Here is a 19,224-nt window from a genome sequence, read left to right as displayed (position 1 = left end):
TTCATTATGGCTGCCATTTGGAAAACAGTAATTATTATCATAAATATTTGGAAAAAATTGATATATCTAAAAAACTAATTAAACAAATTTTAATTAAATGTTATTTTAAAAATGCACTTACCCAGTGAGGTCATTCAAAACGGCGGCCGTAACTAATTTGCAATGGTGATGTCATAATTCAAAATGGCGATAAGATCTAGAAAATCAAATTGCGGTAAACAAAATGGCATAATCCAAGATGGCCGTTGATGTCAAGGTCAAAGTTCAAGATCATTTCAGATGACTGCTGTGATATAATCCAAGATGATTTCCACAATCCACAATCCACAGCCTGGATTTGGCGCCGGATGCACTATTATATACTGCTGTCCAAGGTTTTTTTGTCTTTATTATCTTGGCAATCCTAGTTTCATCTTGGTTCTGAAATTTAAATATTTTATTTAGTTACGTTAGTATTTCTTGCACTTGTGGTTATATTCTTTATTTTTGACCCGTAGCCTATAGTTAATTCAGATTTTTAACTTTGAAATGTAAAATTCATAATTTATTTTTTGTAGTTGGCGAACTATTTGGAAACATTGCTAAAGGAAATGATTGTGAAGTTGATAAGATCGGAATGCATTTAGATTTAGCGTCATGTATATTGTATTTAGTATGTTTTAATTGATTTTAGAGTATTTTATTATATTAATTTTTAGTTAGTTATTTTATAGCTTAATATTTTATTATGGTTACCTTAGTAATAGGTAGGTAACTGTAGATTTGTGGTAGAACAATTTTCCTTCGTGTGAGTCTTGACTGGGAGATGAACACGAGTGTCTACGTGCGTTGTGGCGGGAAAAGGGGAGGGGGGTGATTTAGGAGTCAGCCGGGGAGACGCTGCCCGCGCAAAAAAAAAAAAAAATTGGTTGTCTGTAAAGTTGGCTTACGGACGATAGTTTAACGTGACAACGTCATAACAAAACATTGATGAAATGATTGCATACTTTTATGAATAACATTGAATCATTTTTATTGAATTATCACTATTTTGTATGGATACAAAGAAGGAGTGAAATGAAATCTACAATTTAATTGATAAATTTACTTTTTTTTTTTGCACTCAGTAATTCAAATATGTTTATTACTTTAACGAACAGATTATTTTAACTATAACTTTTATACATGTTTGCTTTTAACTTCTTCCAATCTGTGTTATTCTGTTAAGGATAGGACGATGATAGGAAAAGTAGGAAGCGAATGGGAGTGTTTCAAGTTTAATGTGCCTCGAAAAAGTCAAATCGATGGTTGTTCCAATCGAGTTGAAGAGAGATAGATGCGGCGCAAGCGTACAATGAGCGTAACGGGACACAGCGTAACGGGACAATGTATGTAACGTAACACATTTTCGTGCGTGCAGCCGGCGTTCATCGATTTATTAGACATTGTCACGTCAAAATTATAACTGTTTGTAAATTTTGTATTGCTTTAATAAACTGTTTCTAGCTTGCTGTCTAAACTTTAAACTATGTATTTTGCAAATATTCAAATACATGTTTGCTGAAATATGATCGATTAAATAAGGTTTCGTCGATTTCGGTTTAAAAAAAAAAGTGCCTAATTCTTCATTCTTAAATTGTTGTCTCAAAAACTGAAAATATATCATATGTATAAAAAAAGTTGAACGAGAGCTGCAATTTTAATTATATTTATAATTTAAAAAATATATATTTATTGTTTAAACTTCTTTAATTATTTTTACTGCAACCTTTTCTTAGTAAAACTAATTAGATTTACAGCGTTCAAAAATGGTCAGTTGTGAGTGCATTGTTAAATTGGTTTTCATGAATTGAGTAAGAATATTTATTGTCGGAACTCGGGTTCAAAATTGTGAATCTAGACCAAGTTACACTTTAAATCCTTGAAGTGTAATGGCTGCAGAGCTACGGAGGGAGCAAAAAAAAAAAATCACCGGAGCATGGCTTGTTAACCCGCGCGCCGAAGCGACTACAGAGGTGGGTTGCCGCACTTTCTTTCCTTAGCGGCGACCGCAGCGCCAGGCCTCTGGTGCGGTCAGTCCTGCAGTTGGCTTTCTTCGGCGCCCGCCAGAGGGGAAGCCTTCATTTCACAGACGAGAGAGCCACACCCGAAGTTACCCGAAGTTCATGCTAGCTTTTTTTCCCCCGTCCTATCTCATTGTATAAACCGGTGTGGCATTAAAAATTTGCGGTCGATTATGATAGGTTAGCTGCATTATAAATACTTTATAACATTGTGGATGGTTGGTTACATTAGGTAAGTATAGCTACATTAAAAATACTGTAAAATCATTTTATGGTCACCCAGCAAATAACTTTTTAATATGTAACTATCCAGCGCTAGGAAACCGTTTACATGCTTTCACAGTATCTTTAATGTTGCTATCCTAACCAAATCAACCGTCCACAATTTTTTAAAGTATTTATTATGTAGCTAACCTAACTTAATTGACCATTAGTTATCATGAGTTAACAATGAACCAAAAAAAAAACCGATGATGCACGATCAGGCGTTTGGCTCTCTCGTCTGTGAACATAAGGCGTCCCCTCCCGCCATGTGCTGCTCCGCGGGAGAAAAACTCTTTAACTGCCGAGACCAAGATACAGTTTTGACGTGAATACGTCTTTAAAGTTGCTTCCATGGTGAGAGGCAATTAAAAAAAACGAATGGTAACAAAATCGGGGGAAACCGTTTGGTGTTGCAGCTACATATCTATCATCTCCATTCAAAATTTAATTACACCACTGGATAGCTAAAGGATTGAAGAATTCATTACGCTATGTGAGGACTGTGACGCATCGCGCGCGGTGGAGGGGGAATCGCCGCCATTTTGAGGTCATTTTGCTGCGTTTCGAGATTTCCATTTAGTATAACTTTTGACTACGACGTTCGTTTGAGTTTCAATCGTCCGCTCTCGTCAAAATCTATCGATTCAATGTTTTAAAAAATATATATAATTAATAAAGTTATAACACGGTGATTTTTTGCTTACTTGATTTCTTTCCCAAAACCCGACGAACGGAAATAGTTGCTATCATGAACAAAAAAACATGGAAACACGAAGGACTTCTTAGTGTTCAAACATGATTGTAACATACATAAAATAACGTATTTTATATTTTGTATAGAAAATATTACCTGTTAGGTACACGTATTCACGTACAACACACGGCCGTGTCCATGTCACAGCCACGCTCCCTTTTTTTTATTTATTTGCAGTATGTTCGGCGCTGCGTTCTCGGCGCCCGCATCACTACAACACTACATCACTACATCACTACATCACTACATCACCGCATCACTGCATCACTGCGTGGCGGCTCATGCGGGCGCCGTGTGCCTAACTCCGAGAATCTCTGCTCGCACGTGCAGACAACTCTCCAACACGGCGACAGTCTACCTTGTGTGTTTCTAAGCCGTGTGTCTCTGTGTTAAAGACCCCCGCCCACCCGGGCACACACGCGGTGTGCAGAGCTTCAGGAAAAACAACGCGATTTCAAAACTACTCGAGATATCCGAGTGGCGTCTGCTTACGAAAAGCATTTAAGAGTTCGCTGAGGGACGAAAAGTACTTTTGATTCCGAATTAAGTTTTTAAACTGTATTTTTAGAAGAGTTAAAATGGCTAAAACTTAAGTTTTCACAGTAATTTTTAGGCGTAAAACAACCGGTACAGGTTCTTGAAAGCACTTAAGAGACTTGCATTAAACCTTTATCTTCTTTTCTCCGCCATGTAATGTTACGGTCGCCGCTCATACGCACGACGAGAAGACTGCGCGCCAGTCCAGAGGAGACACCGCGCTAGAAGCACCAGCGAGCGTCGCGCTTATCATCCCGCCTCACTGACACACGTACACCCCTGACGAGGCGGGGGCATTAAGCCACCCAATCTGCCGTACCTTCTGCGCCAGCCATCCTACAGCTGGGTGCACAGTTGAAAAAAACAAACCAGTAACGGTAAACCGTGCTAACAAGATTTGGTCGCCTTGTTTCCCAACCTTTAGATCCAAAATAGCGCTTAGAACAGTCGTGCGAAGGGAAAATTAATATATTTAATTTATGTTACGGACGCATGGCGCAACAGCCAATGAGAGAAGAGTAGGAAGCCATTTTGGTAGAACTAAAGAACTGTTTGTATTTATCAATCGTATTGTGGCAAGAAATAGTCGTGGTATTGCAATGCTCAGGTGTAATTCCTGCTTTAAAAATTAATGAATGCTATTACCTATAAGTCACAAGAAAAAAGTTTTTTTTTTTAATAAAATGATATGATGTGGTTAGAATGGTTAGCTAGAAATGTTATGTAACCTTATTTTATATGTTGAAAGAAAACTGCGCTCACAAATTTCTGGTCAGATATCACGGGATAATAATTTGGTAGTTAATGTAGTTACTTACTGACACTGCCAACAGATGTCGGGTGGATCGAGAAATTCCGTTGGCTGGAATTTAACAGTGAATTTTTAACTGTGAGCCGATTTCGCATAGGTCGTGTGCACAGTCGAGCGCATTTGATTAGGAAGCCAGCGTAACGACAGCTTGAGGCAAGATGGCGGTGGAACAGCGGCGGGAAGCATGGGTGGGGGAGCTAGAGGGGAAGCCTTCTTTTCACAGACGAGAGAGCCAAAATCCGAAGTTCCCCGAAGTTCATGCTTTTTTTTCCGTATCTTTTATGTAGCTATCCTAACGAAATCAACCGTCCACAATGATTTAAAGTATTTATAATGTAGCTAACCTAACCTAATTGGCCATTAGTATCCGTTTATCAACACCGCCATATTTATTTACAATGAACAAAAAAAATAGTGCGTGGAGTCCCTCCGCGCGGAAGAAGTGAAACTTGGTAATGTGGAAATGAAAATAGGAAGGGGTAGAAATTGATTTTTATTTAAATCATATTGTTTCTTTAAGACAAACTTTATTAACATTGCTTACAATTCACAATTGATCGCATCTTTTAATTATCATTTTCGAGTGGAGAAATATCCAAATCTATAACATTTACAATGGGATTATGATAACTAAAGTAAGATACGAAATGTTTGAGTTCTATTTTTTCAATATTTCTTGCAAAAACTGCATCAATGGTAGTTCCCCCTTTGGTTTTCACGACGCTCACACTGTTTACTTCGCTGCATAGCAAGAATACCGCGCGCATGTGCTTGGGATCTACCAACTCACTCTCTTTCTCTCTCCTACTTTCTACCTTTGTGTATCTTTCTTTCTCTCTCCCTCTTGCGTTGGCCTGTAATACTACGCGCATGCGTTCGAGTGCCACGCATTCACTCTCGCTCTGTCTCTTTCTATTCCCCCTCCCCAGGAGCGTTGAACGTTTAACGCAACAGTGCTTTCATACCCCCTCCATGGTAGCGTTAAACGTTTTACGCAACTTTGTTGGAAGTCGCATTAGAAGTTTCACTTAAAACAAAACAACCGAAGATACACGATCGGACGTTTGGCTCTCTCGTCTGCGAAAAGGATTCCCTCTCATAACAACCAGTCGCAATGTTTATTTATTTACGTACCGCACTTTTGTCTTGTAACAAGTAGCGAGATTGAGGTGCTGACCGACCTGACACTTAACCAGAGCCAATGTCAATTATTTTCTTTCAGAAATAAGTCAAATATCGCATTTAAAAACAATATTACTGATCACGGACGCCCATGATTTGGGGGGGGGGGGTGACTTAGGGGACACGTCCCCTCGGATATTTTCAAGTACAGCCAGTAGTTTTATTTATTCTATTTTCATGTTTATTTAATACACATATTTACAGTGATGACATACAGTAGTAGATCAGGTGTCAAATAAAAATTACATACAAAGCATTGTTTGAAAATAAATAGACATTTTATACTTAACTTTAAGGAGGTACTAGCATTTAAATAAATAAATAAATTTATTTTATGTCCTCCCCCCTCCCCCAAACTTTATGTGCCGGAGACGCCCATGTTACTGATCAATGAGAAAAAGGCTCGATTAAAGAAAAAAAACTCACATTAAAGAATGCTAACATAACTGAGAAAGAAATTGTTAATTAATTATAAAATTAACAGTTTTTTTTTCAGTGTATTTCCACAAATACGTCGTCTTGCAACCTCGTGGAGTTGGCGACGGATCAGGAAACGGACTGTCATGCGTCGGGTTCGATCGGAAGAGCTCACGAAGAAACAACTCTACGTAAAAGTCACGTAATCAGTGTTCACAACAAACGCTTCACGCTCAGGAGTCGGCATTTTGCGTAGTTGGCGCTGCAAGCGAGTAAACAACAGCGGTACTAGCGCATGCGCTTATCTGAAACGGTTTAAAATTACTCTTCATTTGTGACCTCGAATCCAAAACTCTACAACGCTTACAGTTGATACTATTGTTACGAACGCAACACGAGCCAGCCAGCCAGCCTCCACTGACGTAAGACATGCCACGTGTGTCTGTGCCGGATTACAAGGGTCGTCGTTACCCCTCCCCCCACTCCGCTGGGCTGCCTGTGGAATTCCGCGGGCCGCCGCAGCGAATAGGCGCTGCTTTTCTGGATGCTTCGGGCGTCGGGTCGGCGCGGGATGACGCGACTGGCCCCAGCTGCGCTCGTCACTTCTAGAAGGGCGCCAGGGACTATATAAGCATAGGACGCCGGCCTCCGCGACAATTGTTTGGGGTGCGAGAGTTCTTGGGGGCGACAGTTGGGTAGCGAGAGTTGCGCCAGAGGTGCGGCCCAGCGAGGCGTGCGGTGCGCGAAGGACTCGAGACACTGAGTGACTTGGGAAAAAACTTTTTTTTTTAAGTGTGAAATATTTGGTGACGAGGTATTTTTTTTAAGTAAGATGATTTATTACTGATGTAAAATATTAGTAACCCATATAAAACTGCGTACTAAAACTTAATTGCGCTATCCCTTTACGAACCCATTAGTTTTCACACACAATTATTATCGAAATCGTAACACTATTAATTGTTTATAACTGGTACATTCTTCAGTGAACTGGCTTGTACTGGTCGCCGGGAGCCGAGCAAGCGGAACAGAGCTCGGCATGGTCCGCCTGCAGAACAGGAAGCATTTTTTTTTTTCACAGACGAGAGAAACCAAACGCCCGATCGTACATCTCCGGGTTTTTTTTTGTTTTTTTTTTTTTTTGTTCATGGTAAATAAATATGACGGTGTTGATAAAAGGATACTAATGGTCAATTAGGTTAGGTTAGCTACATTATAAATAGTTTCAAATACTGTGGTCGGTTGATTTGGTTAGGATCAGGGGCGTAGCCAGGGGGGGGGGGGGGTGTTATGGGTTCAAACCCTCCCTCCCCCCTTTAGCACCAAATCTTTAATTCATTTCTTATTCATAACTCAAACAAATTTCATATTAAAATCAATAAAAAAATTTACCATTACAATATTTAAATTTTAAGTACCGAAAACTGCTAAAATAGCACTATTTTACACCTTAAAATCCTAGTTTTCCCAGGGGAAAAACCCCACCACCACCCGCTTTAATATACGGGGGGGGAGCATGCTTAACACAACACCCCCCCATACACAAATCCTGGCTACGCCACTGGTTGGGATAGCTACATTAAAGATACGGGGAAAAAAGCACGAACTTCGGGGAACTTCGGGGGGTTTCGGCTGTCTCGTGTGTGAAAAGAAGGCTCCCCTGCAGAACGGGCCTCAGCAGGGAGAGAGGCGGGTACCTGGCGATGGTGTCCAGGCTGCGCACGAAGCGCCGCCACGCGGGGGTGGGCAGCAGCCGCCACAGCGGCGCCCTCAGCTCCAGCTCGCCCACCAGCGAGAAGAAGGTCGTCACGGCGTCGATCAGGCGCTGCGTCTCCGAGCCGGGCGTCGCGGCGCCTGGCTCCAGGCAGCCCAGCCGCGCGTCCAGCGCCACGCGGGCCATGCCTGCGGCCACCCTTCCACCCTTCACCCTTATTCCCTTCACTCTCCACCCTCCATCCTCCACCCTCCAACCGTCACCCTTACTCCTTCCACCCTCCACCTTCCACCCTCCAAACGTCACCCTTACTCCTTCAACCCTCCACCTTCCACCCTCCGCCCTTCGTCCTTCATACCACCACCCGTCACCGTTCATCCTCCATCCTCCACCTTCCACCCTCCACCCATCAACATTCACCCTTCACCCTCCATCCTCCATCCTCCATCCTCCACCTTCCACCCTCCAACTGTCACCCTTCGTCCTTCAACCTTCACCCTTCCACCCTCTGATCACCACACACCACCCTTCACCCGTCATCCTTCACCCTTCGTCCTTCACTCTCCACCCTCCACCCTCCACCCTCCATCCTCCACCTTCCACCCACCAAACGTCACCCTTACTCCTTCCACCCTTCAATCTCCACCCTCCACCTTCCAACCTTACTCCTGCCAACCTTCACTCTCCACCCTCCACCTTCCAACCTTACACCTTCCACCCTTCACTCTCCACCCTCCACCTTCCAACCTTACTCCTTCCACCCTCCACCTTTCACCCTTCACTCTCCACCCTCCACCCTCCATCCTCCACCTTCCACCCACCAAACGTCACCCTTACTCCTTCCACCCTTCAATCTCCACCCTCCACCTTCCAACCTTACTCCTGCCAACCTTCACTCTCCACCCTCCACCTTCCAACCTTACACCTTCCACCCTTCACTCTCCACCCTCCACCTTCCAACCTTACTCCTTCCACCCTCCACCTTTCACCCTTCACTCTCCACCCTCCACCCTCCATCCTCCACCTTCCACCCACCAAACGTCACCCTTATTCCTTCCACCCTCCGCCCTTCGTCCTTCATACCACCACCCGTCACCGTTCATCCTCCATCCTCCATCCTCCATCTTCCACCCTCCAACCGTCACCCTTCACCCTTCATCCATCACCAGTCACCTTTCGTCGTTCGCCCTTCGTCCTTTGTCCTTGGTTCTTCACCCTTTGTCCTTCGCTCTTTGTCCTTTTTCCTTCGCCCGCCGTCCTTCCACCCTCCACCCGTCTTCCTTCGCGCATCGCCCTTCGCCCTAGGTCCTCCGTCCTTCGTCCTTCCACCCTTCACCCGTCATCCTTCGCCCTTCACCCGTCACGGACCTACACCGCCCGAAATAACGAGGAAATACTGATCGAACACGCCTCACAGACGCCGCTCCAAGGTACCTTTATCACAGACACCCCTCTTATTGCACACGTTTGTCATTGGACGTAATATCAACGTAATTTTTAAAAACGCTTTTAATGCTTAAAACAACTTTCATTGCTTTATATTATAATTTAAACATGTATATAAACTAACGAAACCATCATTGAAATAATAGTTCGTAGATTGCTTGAAACCAATTTATTTAATAAAACTCTTAATACTGAATGACATACAACGGTGGTTCTAGAAGCATGAACTTTTGCAGAGAAGTGCACAAAGAAGATAATGTTTCTTGCCCCACGCATCTTCGCGGATGTCGGGGTCTCGGCGTGTACGAAGGTATACGTGCTGTGCTCATGTATAGAGCATCCCACTCTTAGATTGCAGTGTGGAAGTAAATGGGCGCATTCTCTCTCTCTCTAACACACGCCGATTGCCGTTAGCGCTGTCCTGGTTTCTTCGTGTGTTGTTGCCAAATATCAAACGAAATTAAAATTTTAATTTTTGGACCAAGCTTTTTTTTTTTCATATTGTATAGCATCGAAATACGCATCAGGCAATGCTTATTTTGAATACTTAACAATATTTTAAGTGTCCGAAAAAATTAATAAACATAACTTATTCACTGCGAACTGTTTTGAAGTATTCCGATATGTTTCACATCAAAAAAAAATAACCTACATGTGTATTTCATTCAGATTTTTGTTATTAATAAATTAATGCCTTAGGACGCCACCGAACAAATTTTAAGACAAAAACTATACAGGTTTCACTTAAATATTTTTTTTCATATATTGAAATGCATTTTCTCACAAACTGACACATCAAAAAGTTGACCAGCGGAAAACTTTTTTTATATTAAAGATAGATGGGGAAAGAAAGCGTGAAAAATGTTCACAATGAATTGTATTAGTTTTTAAAAGCAGCTCCATCTCAATTGCTTCTACAGTTTCCGTGGAAATAGCTGTTAAAGATGTGTCTTATCAGTACAAGAGAGCGCTGAAATAAAGGTTTCTCTCACAAGCTGCCGTCGTAAGAGGAAACAGGGTCGTGTGTTTAGATAAGTGGGGTTCTGTCCTGCAAGCAATTTCAAATACATGGCTTCCTTAGTCAACCATGTATTTCCTTAGACACGCATTTCTGAAAACCTGCATGTCAGTTAGTATCGCGTCTCGCGACGAAGCAACGCGTTGTGTCCGGTGACTCGTTACAGTTATAATTTTGACAAACAAATTATATATTAACATAAGTGATTTTATTTTCTACATTTATTTTTATTACGTACATATAAAATATGGAAGTTTGAACACCGAAAAGAAATTATATCGGTAGGCTACGCGGGAGGGAGCGCAAGATTGTGTTGAATGTATTTGAGTATTTTTCAAAAAATATGAGTGTGTGCAATGCAATTAAGGAAGCTTACCATTCTTCTGGTCAGCTCTGTGCTACTCTTATGGAAGGGGCATCAACATTGGTCAGCGGTAGCGATAGTGATTAAAAGGTATGTGCTGTTATTAATTTCTTAATCAAGTTAACGTTACATTTATTGTATAAATTCCTATGAATGAAATGTGTGTGAACAGATTCTTGTTGTAAGTTAAAGTTAAAAAAATTTACTTATCGGCACAGCCTAAAGGCGCAGGAAGATTTTGATGATTATATTTCTTTACATTAGAACAAAAAGGGATTTTTATATCCTTAAACCCATATTTTTTTCTTCCCCTTACAGTAATGGTTGTTACAAAATATTTTTTAATCGAATCTTGAACATAATATGTAAAATGTATCAAATAAATACGAAGGAATTTAATAGCGATGATGGTACAAAATTTTGAATTATTTTTCTATCCTTCTCAACACCAAGCATCTTATCAAACATTGTTTTTGACAGAGTTCTGGAAAATAATTATGATATTTACAAACAATTTAAACAGATTTGATAAGGTGTCTACTAAGGCAGTTACGTTTTTTTTTTTAGTCCGGTGAAAATATTTTTCGAACACATGCAGTTATGGCTGGTCGTATCAAAAATTTATTTAGAAAACATTTTTTGGCATTAGGTACTCCGAGTTATCATACGTTAAAACGGATGCGATATTATTCATATTATGGGAGTTGTTGCGATTTTTCTGTTTTTCAAAAAATCTTCCCCATTTCGACTCAATTGTTCGGATTTTTCCCATAACTACTCGACCGAGAATTTCCATTACCGTATTTTATTTATCATTTTGGACATGACTTGTCCAAAAATACGGCATTTATAGGGCCCATGAAAATGTGTTATATATATATATATATATATATATATATATATATATATATGGGATTTTTAGAACATAAAAGAAAACTATAAGAAATTTTCGTCTACAATAGGTATTTTTTATTTGAAATTTACATTATAGTGGCATTATTACAAATTTATATGTGTAATAGTATAAAATATTATAAATTACGATATGATTCTTAAAATGCTTCTTGTTCGGTCCGAATTACAAAGACACACATCTCCTGAAATTTGTAATGTGTTAGAGATTTGGCAACAGCGCGCGCCATAAGCCGTGTACTGCAATCTAAGAGTGGGACGGGCTTAGAGGGTCGCAGGTTCGAGCTGAAGAACCGCTCATGTGATTCTTTTTTTTTAAATCTATATGTCCAACCTTGGAGACCTCGTTTCTTTCAACCCTCGTGGATTACATTGCAACGCCAAATAGTATTTACCTTCGCCTGTACAGCCTGGTGTATCCCGCCGGCTTGCGAGGGTTTTCTGGTTCGAAGTCTGGGCAAGACTAGGATGTGTGAAACACGTTTTCAAATGTGCATTTAGGTGGAGTTCAACCTGCGCATCCAACCCTTGATTATCCTGCCGAAAGTAAGGCACCCGCGTTAATGTGCCCAATAAAAAATTATAAAGAACACAAATGTTGACGTAATGGCTGGTGAGAGAGGGATAATGTGAAATGGAGGAGGAAAGGTAAGAGCACATACGTTTGCCTGCACTTAAAAATTAAAGTATTAAAAGTACTGCAATTCATTGGAATTTATTTGAGAAACTGTCAAGAATGCTCCAAACAAATTTTTAATACAGGAATTTTAACAGTTTTCCAGCCATGTTACATTGATAAGCAGTAGTTTTACCAGTTTAATACTAGGAATGTGTACACACCGTGTAAGAATGTGTACAATCGATTATGTTAGTCTTGACAATCTGTTTGGATATTGTTTCTCAATTCCACTTTAGAACTAGTGAAATTACGTAAGCTTGTCAAATTTAATTTAATTACTGGGATACATAAATATAAAGACAAAAAAACACTTTGGTTTAGTTACTTACATTCAAGAGACCACTTGTGTAGTTCGTTCAGAAAGTCGTCAGGCATTTCCCCATTACAATCTCTCAAAGAACGAGCCCTTAAAAGAAGGAAAATTTTAGTCGAATTAGTGATTCCAATTTCAAGTCCAAAAAAAAATCACAAGTACTTAATGTGCAACCATGCCTGATTAATTATTGTTTGTTAACATGATGTCACGTGAGTTCCACGCCAATTAAGTGACATTGATTTGTTGGCAATGCAGCAATTTAACCGAGAAAAGTTGTTACATTGAAAAGTATTCAAAATTTCAAGGTAATATCATTGTGTCAGAAGAGTGCCCACAAATTTATTACAAATCTCAAAGAAATCACATAAAATTTAACAGTATGACATCATTTCTAATAATAAAAAAATAGAGTTGACGGCAAAATCTCCACTAATTCGATGAACAAAAACTAAAACTTATATAACAAAACAATGAAGTCAGAATATATATATATATGAAAAATTGTATGAATATTTCAGTCAGAATTAATTATTATTTTTCTATCTTGATATGAAAAATTTTTGAATAACATAATAATATTGAACTTAATGTAGAGCAAAAACTTCAAAAAATAATGGAAAGGTATGGAAAAAAATTAAGTTTACTAAAATAAAATATATATTGAACTTAAATGTGTAAAAGTAAAAGCTCTAATAATAATACATAATTCTGAACATGAAACGGTTCATTAGAAAATTAAACGCTTCCTTGAGAAACTTTACAAACGATTTAAGTATCAGTTTACAATAATCACAGCAGTATATGATACAATTTAGGCAGTCAATTGCATGCTGAGCGAAATTTAATAAGGCTCAGACAATTGCCACAGAGCATTGGTCCACACAGAGATCCAGCGGAATAGTTTGACCAGCGAATTTTAACGTAATATTGAAGGCATATTCCTAAAAGTTGTTTCAAGCTAGCACTGAACATAAGAAAAGCTTTAACTCTGCTGTTAGTAAGATATTGCTTTTTTCCGATATGTTCAGTAAATAAGCCCCCACATTCTAAATGAGTAATTTCGTGACTGTTTTTGCTTTTTACTCTGATCACTTTGAAAGTTTAACTATACAGGACCCTCTCTAGATGATTTCTACTATTGCAGTAGTTTAGGGCGACTGATAAAAATGGGAAACTTGTGTGTCGCTGCTCGGGTGTCATTGCCATAAAGCTTGGAAACGAAGAAGAAGAAAACAGGAGGTGCTCATATCTGCATGATTACATCCTAACTGCGTGAAGCCCCTTTTTTTTTTTTTTTACTTCAGCTACTTTTTGCGCCATATTGTGTAAACGCCCAAAACATTGGCTGGAGTGTAGTGTTTTCAGTGTGGAAACAGTTTTTAACGACGGAGATTCTGATCCATGCTTGCTATAACCATCATCAGACGTGTTCACGCACCATTCACGCAATGTTTCGGGCGTGAACGATATAGCGATGACGAGGTTAGAAAGTGGCTTCACCTATGCGTCGCAGCACGCTGTATCCTGGCAATTCCTGACTCCGTGTGGAAGAAAATACGCATTTGTAAACATCTATGGTACCTTACCTTTCAACGAAGGCTTTCGCGGTCTCTTCTATGGGCTTGATGTACAAGTTGACAATGCGCGGCTGCAACATGAGCTGCTGCACTTTGCTCCTGAAGTCGTGCCACTTCTGCCCGTGGCTGGAAACAACACACACGTAGCAGAAACCGAACAGAGTGCTACCACTCTCTGCTGGTGTGAAATATCAAAGGATTGAACGAAAGTGAACACAAAACGGGTTATTCAAACGACACTGGAACAAGTGTTCACCAGTGAGGTAAAACCCTTACCATTGCGTTAGAATGTTTACATTGGTTTAGTTAATTCACTCCCAGAAATACAAACAAAAATACTCAAAAATTCCAGATTCTAAATTACAAGGATAATATAGAAGAGATCAAAACAATTTTTTTCCCATCAGAGAGCCACAGAACACGGAAAATAAATTATAATTGGAAAAAGTTCATTACAAAAAGGAAAGTTAAACGTTATACATTTTGTCCATAAAAAAGAATGTCGTAATTTCAGTGGTATATTACAATAGTTTAATTTAGACTATTTACAACAAATCATATATCAAATTAAAGGCAAACAAAGGTATTTTTTTTTTACAAATGTTCAATATGTGCACCTTTTTATAAGACACACATCCAACCTAAAGTCCAAATATTCCCACACTTTGGTTAACACGTCCGGATTAATGGTAGCAATAGCCTCTTCAATTCTGTGTCTCAACTCTGGCAAATCATTAGGTAGCGGTGGAACCCTCAGCATTTCTTTTGTCCATCTGGTGCAAATTCTTGGTGCAAATTCAATAGTGCTAAAGCAAAATATCAAGAAAATTAATACAAACACCAGAATCCATTGCCAGAAGCAGTTATGGATGCTATAAAACCAGTTTTCAAAGAATTATCCTAAATATACCTCTTGAAGCTGTGTCTCCACGGGAAAACTCAAAATACCTACGAGAGTTTCAACAGCACAGTATGGCAAAGGCTTCCAAAAACAGTCTTCATTGGGCTCCATACCATGAAACTTGGGGTCGCTGATGCAGTGGTTTGTTTCAATGAGGGTTCTGTTGCCAAAGCCAATGTTCTGGAGAGATTGGACATCAAAGCTGGGGAATTTATGATGAATGGTCTCAAGGAAATAGATGCATAAAGAAGAAAAATTGCTGAAAAAGAAGTTGTAGAAGAAAATAAAAAGAAGAGGGTGAAGAGAATACTGGGAAAAAGGAAGAAGGACGACAGCGAAAGTTATTGTCCAGGAGGGTTTTGAAATGAAAACGCACCTTCATCTTAAAACTTGATTTTCCGAAAGTGTTGTTTTTCATGTTAAGGTGCATGTTTCTCAAAACCTATTTGAGCTACAGACTTGAAACTTGGCACAAATATTTATTTTTGCTATATAAGGCTATGTTACCAATATTATGAAAATTAGTTTTATTTTACTATTTAAAAATTGTTTTCTCATTTAAAAAATAATAATTACTCTAAAATTTCAGAATTTTTTTTATTGTGAACTAAAGGTGCTAATTTTACAATTATAGTAGGAAAGGCATATTGATGTTAGCTAAATAATCCGGCAAAATCACAGGTTGATAGGACCAGTAGATTTCGAAATAACTGTACCTAAATAAAAGCGGTTTTTTCAATTAAAATACACGTCAACCAAAAAAGCTACTCGCTCCCCTAAACACCATATATATTCACTGTAACTATTTTACACTAAAGTTGTACACATGCAATCGATATATTTTATCGAGAGCTGACGATTGAAACTCAAACGAACGTCATAGCTTTTCCTAGTCAAAAGTTACACTAAATTTAAATCTCGAAACGCAGCAAAATGACCTCAAAATGGCGGCGCTTCCCCCCTCCACCGCGCGCGATGCGTCACAGTCCTCACTTAGCGTAGCGAATCCTTTGATCCTTTAGCTATCCGGTGGTGTAATTACATTTTTGGATGGAGATGATACATGTGTAGCTGCAACACCAGACTGCATCCCCCGATTTTGTTATCTTTTTTTTTTTGTTTTTTTTTTAATTGCCTTCCGCTATGGAAGCAATTTTAATGACGTATTCACGTCAAAAAGTTTCTAAACCGGGGTTTTCGTAAGTGTCCAATAACAACAAACCAAACTTCTGTTTGCTAAGCTCCTTCCTGCGCGAGGAGCAATGGTAAGAGTAGGGGGGGGGGGGGGTTACTTCCGGTCATTTGGCCGTCAGACCTCGTAACTGTGGCGTCCAGGTGTGGCTGCGTCCACACAGCCGTGACGTTTGGCGGAACGGTGTGGCTGCGACAGACAGCAGTCACCGCCGGGGAGGCACCACAATGCCGAAATACCACAACGCCGAACGTACAAAAACGTAGAAAACCATAACCCCGAAATACATTAACCCCGAAAAATGTCATTGCAGGACTGCCACAAAGGTTAGGTTAGGTAAGGTTAGCACACAAATTCATTCCGTCGTTTTTCATTTTGCTCCTGTGACCCCCCACCACTCCCCGCAGCAACATTTTTCGGCGTTACTGTATTTCGGCATTGTAGTACACAGCAGTTTTCTAGCTGTCGGCGTTGCGGTCAATTTGGCATTCGGCGTTATGGTATTCGGTGTTATTGTACGTTCGGCGTTATGGTATTCAGCGTTACTGTACGTTCGGCGTTGTGGTATTTCGGCGTTGTGGTAACGACCCGTCACCGCCTAGTTGGGTCACCGCCGTGTTGTCAGTCGCGTGGAACGGAAATGCGTAACAGCGTTGCTGCCTTCTGTGGCGGATGGCGCGAACCAAAGTTCACATAGCCAAAGGGAACCTTTTTTAGTTATCAACTGTTCAGTGAATTTTTACAAGACGGGGAGTATTTTAATCAGATTCATTTTTCGAAAATCTGGTCCAAAGCCCGGGTTTTTGTAATTTGTTTCAATTAATCCTCGCTATTATCGTAACCATTTCATTTGTAAGTTTTTAAATTTTGTTTTGCAAATGGAAATATTCGATAGTCTGCGTAGCCGCTCCGGCAGATAATTCCAGCGGTGGGTGCAGGACCTGTGTTATTCACGTAGCTGAAAAAAACAATTTGCGTACCTACATCTATCACGCGCAGCATTATTTTATAGGATTCTTTGTTAAATTTCGTGACAAAGTTTCGTACTAAAGGTTTATTTTTAAAATCATAAGACACTAATTTGCTCGTTACCCGAGGTTATATTAATACATCTCTGACTAGTACTGAAAGACTCACTAATTTTTTTGACGTGAATACGTGGTATTAAATCGGATCCCGTTTAAAATGTGAAGTGCAAAGAAGTAAAAATTATATACATTAAAAATTATAAACATAGTTCAGTATAATCAAATAGCATATGGGGTTTAAGATTGCACCATTATAAAAAGGTTTTTTTTTTATTTATACAGATCACTACGAGTAGTCAGCAAGTTTATCGAACGTTAACTTTAAGATGACTCAAAAAAAGTGTGAACTAGATATTTAAAACATTTCAAAATTAAAATTTAAAAAAAATTTGAAAGAACTATGAGACAAAATATCGAAAAATAATGCAGAAAAAAGTTAAAATTTGAGACATATGACCAATTGCTTCAATCAGAATTGGAATATAATAGTTCGTAATCGTAGTAAAAAAAAACCTAACACAGAAAAAAAAAATTGTAAAACATAAAAAATCAATAAAGATCGCAGCAAAACTAAAATATACTAAGGTCCGCTTGCAGAGGCATGCGAGTGAAGTCCGAGCAAAAACTTGGCAGGTTAATCAAATGGAAGAATACGCCACTTCGCCTCAAGTCATGACTGTGCAAGCCGGCCTAAATCACAAGTGTAAACAGAACAGTGATGTACTCGTACTGAGACGTCAGGCCTGGAGTAGTAACAGGGAGACTCACACGGCGATGAGGCCGGGAGACGTCAGGCCCGGAGTAGTAACAGAGAGACTCACACGGCGATGAGGCCGGGAGACGTCAGGCCCGGAGTAGTAACAGAGAGACTCACACGGCGATGAGGCCGGGAGACGTCAGGCCCGGAGTAGTAACAGGGAGACTCACACGGCGATGAGGCCGGGAGACGTCAGGCCCGGAGTAGTAACAGGGAGACTCACACGGCGATGAGCCCGGGAGACGTCAGGCCCGGAGTAGTAACAGAGAGACTCACACGGCGATGAGCCCGGGAGACGTCAGGCCCGGAGTAGTAACAGAGAGACTCACACGGCGATGAGGCAGGGAGACGTCAGGCCCGGAGTAGTAACAGAGAGACTCACACGGCGATGAGGCCGGGAGACGTCAGGCCCGGAGTAGTAACAGGGAGACTCACACGGCGCTGAGGCCGGGAGACGTCAGGCCCGGGGTAGTAACAGGGAGACTCACACGGCGATGAGCCCGGGAGACGTCAGGCCCGGAGTAGTAACAGGGAGACTCACACGGCGCTGAGGCCGGGAGACGTCAGGCCCGGAGTAGTAACAGAGAGACTCACACGGCGATGAGGCCGGGAGACGTCAGGCCCGGAGTAGTAACAGGGAGACTCACACGGCGATGAGCCCGAGACGTCAGGCCCGGAGTAGTAACAGAGAGACTAACACGGCGATGAGGCCGGGATACGTCAGGCCCAGGGTAGTAACAGAGAGACTCACACGGCGATGAGGCCGGGAGACGTCAGGCCCGGAGTAGTAACAGAGAGACTCACACGGCGCTGAGGCCGGGAGACGTCAGGCCCAGGGTAGTAACAGAGAGACTCACACGGCGATGAGCCCGGGAGACGTCAGGCCCAGGGTAGTAACAGAGAGACTCACACGGCGATGAGGCCGGGAGACGTCAGGCCCAGGGTAGTAACAGAGAGACTCACACGGCGATGAGCCCGGGAGACGTCAGGCCCAGGGTAGTAACAGAGAGACTCACACGGCGATGAGCCCGGGAGACGTCAGGCCCGGAGTAGTAACAGGGAGACTCACACGGCGATAAGGCCGGGAGACGTCAGGCCCGGAGTAGTAACAGGGAGACTCACACGGCGCTGAGGCCGGGAGACGTCAGGCCCAGGGTAGTAACAGAGAGACTCACACGGCGATGAGCCCGGGAGACGTCAGGCCCAGGGTAGTAACAGAGAGACTCACACGGCGATGAGGCCGGGAGACGTCAGGCCCGGAGTAGTAACAGGGAGACACACGGCGCTGAGGCCGGGAGACGTCAGGCCCAGGG

General features: G+C 41.2%; 1 protein-coding gene across 1 annotated transcript in view; it reads right to left on the bottom strand.

Moving 5' to 3' along the window:
- The window catches only part of LOC134538787 (probable cytochrome P450 301a1, mitochondrial), a 94,906-nt gene that overhangs the window by 65,189 nt on the left and 10,493 nt on the right, over positions 1-19,224 (bottom strand). The window contains exons 2-4 of the mRNA XM_063380279.1: positions 14,043-14,159; positions 12,470-12,546; positions 7,705-7,909 (exon numbers count right to left, since the gene is read on the bottom strand). Coding sequence (XP_063236349.1) covers positions 7,705-7,909; positions 12,470-12,546; positions 14,043-14,159 — 399 coding nt within the window. The remainder of the gene's footprint in view (positions 1-7,704; positions 7,910-12,469; positions 12,547-14,042; positions 14,160-19,224) is intronic.

Source organism: Bacillus rossius, chromosome 14 (genome assembly GCF_032445375.1).
Source record: "Bacillus rossius redtenbacheri isolate Brsri chromosome 14, Brsri_v3, whole genome shotgun sequence".
Lineage (NCBI taxonomy): Eukaryota > Metazoa > Arthropoda > Insecta > Phasmatodea > Bacillidae > Bacillus > Bacillus rossius.
This window is presented reverse-complemented; position numbering and strand designations above follow the sequence as displayed.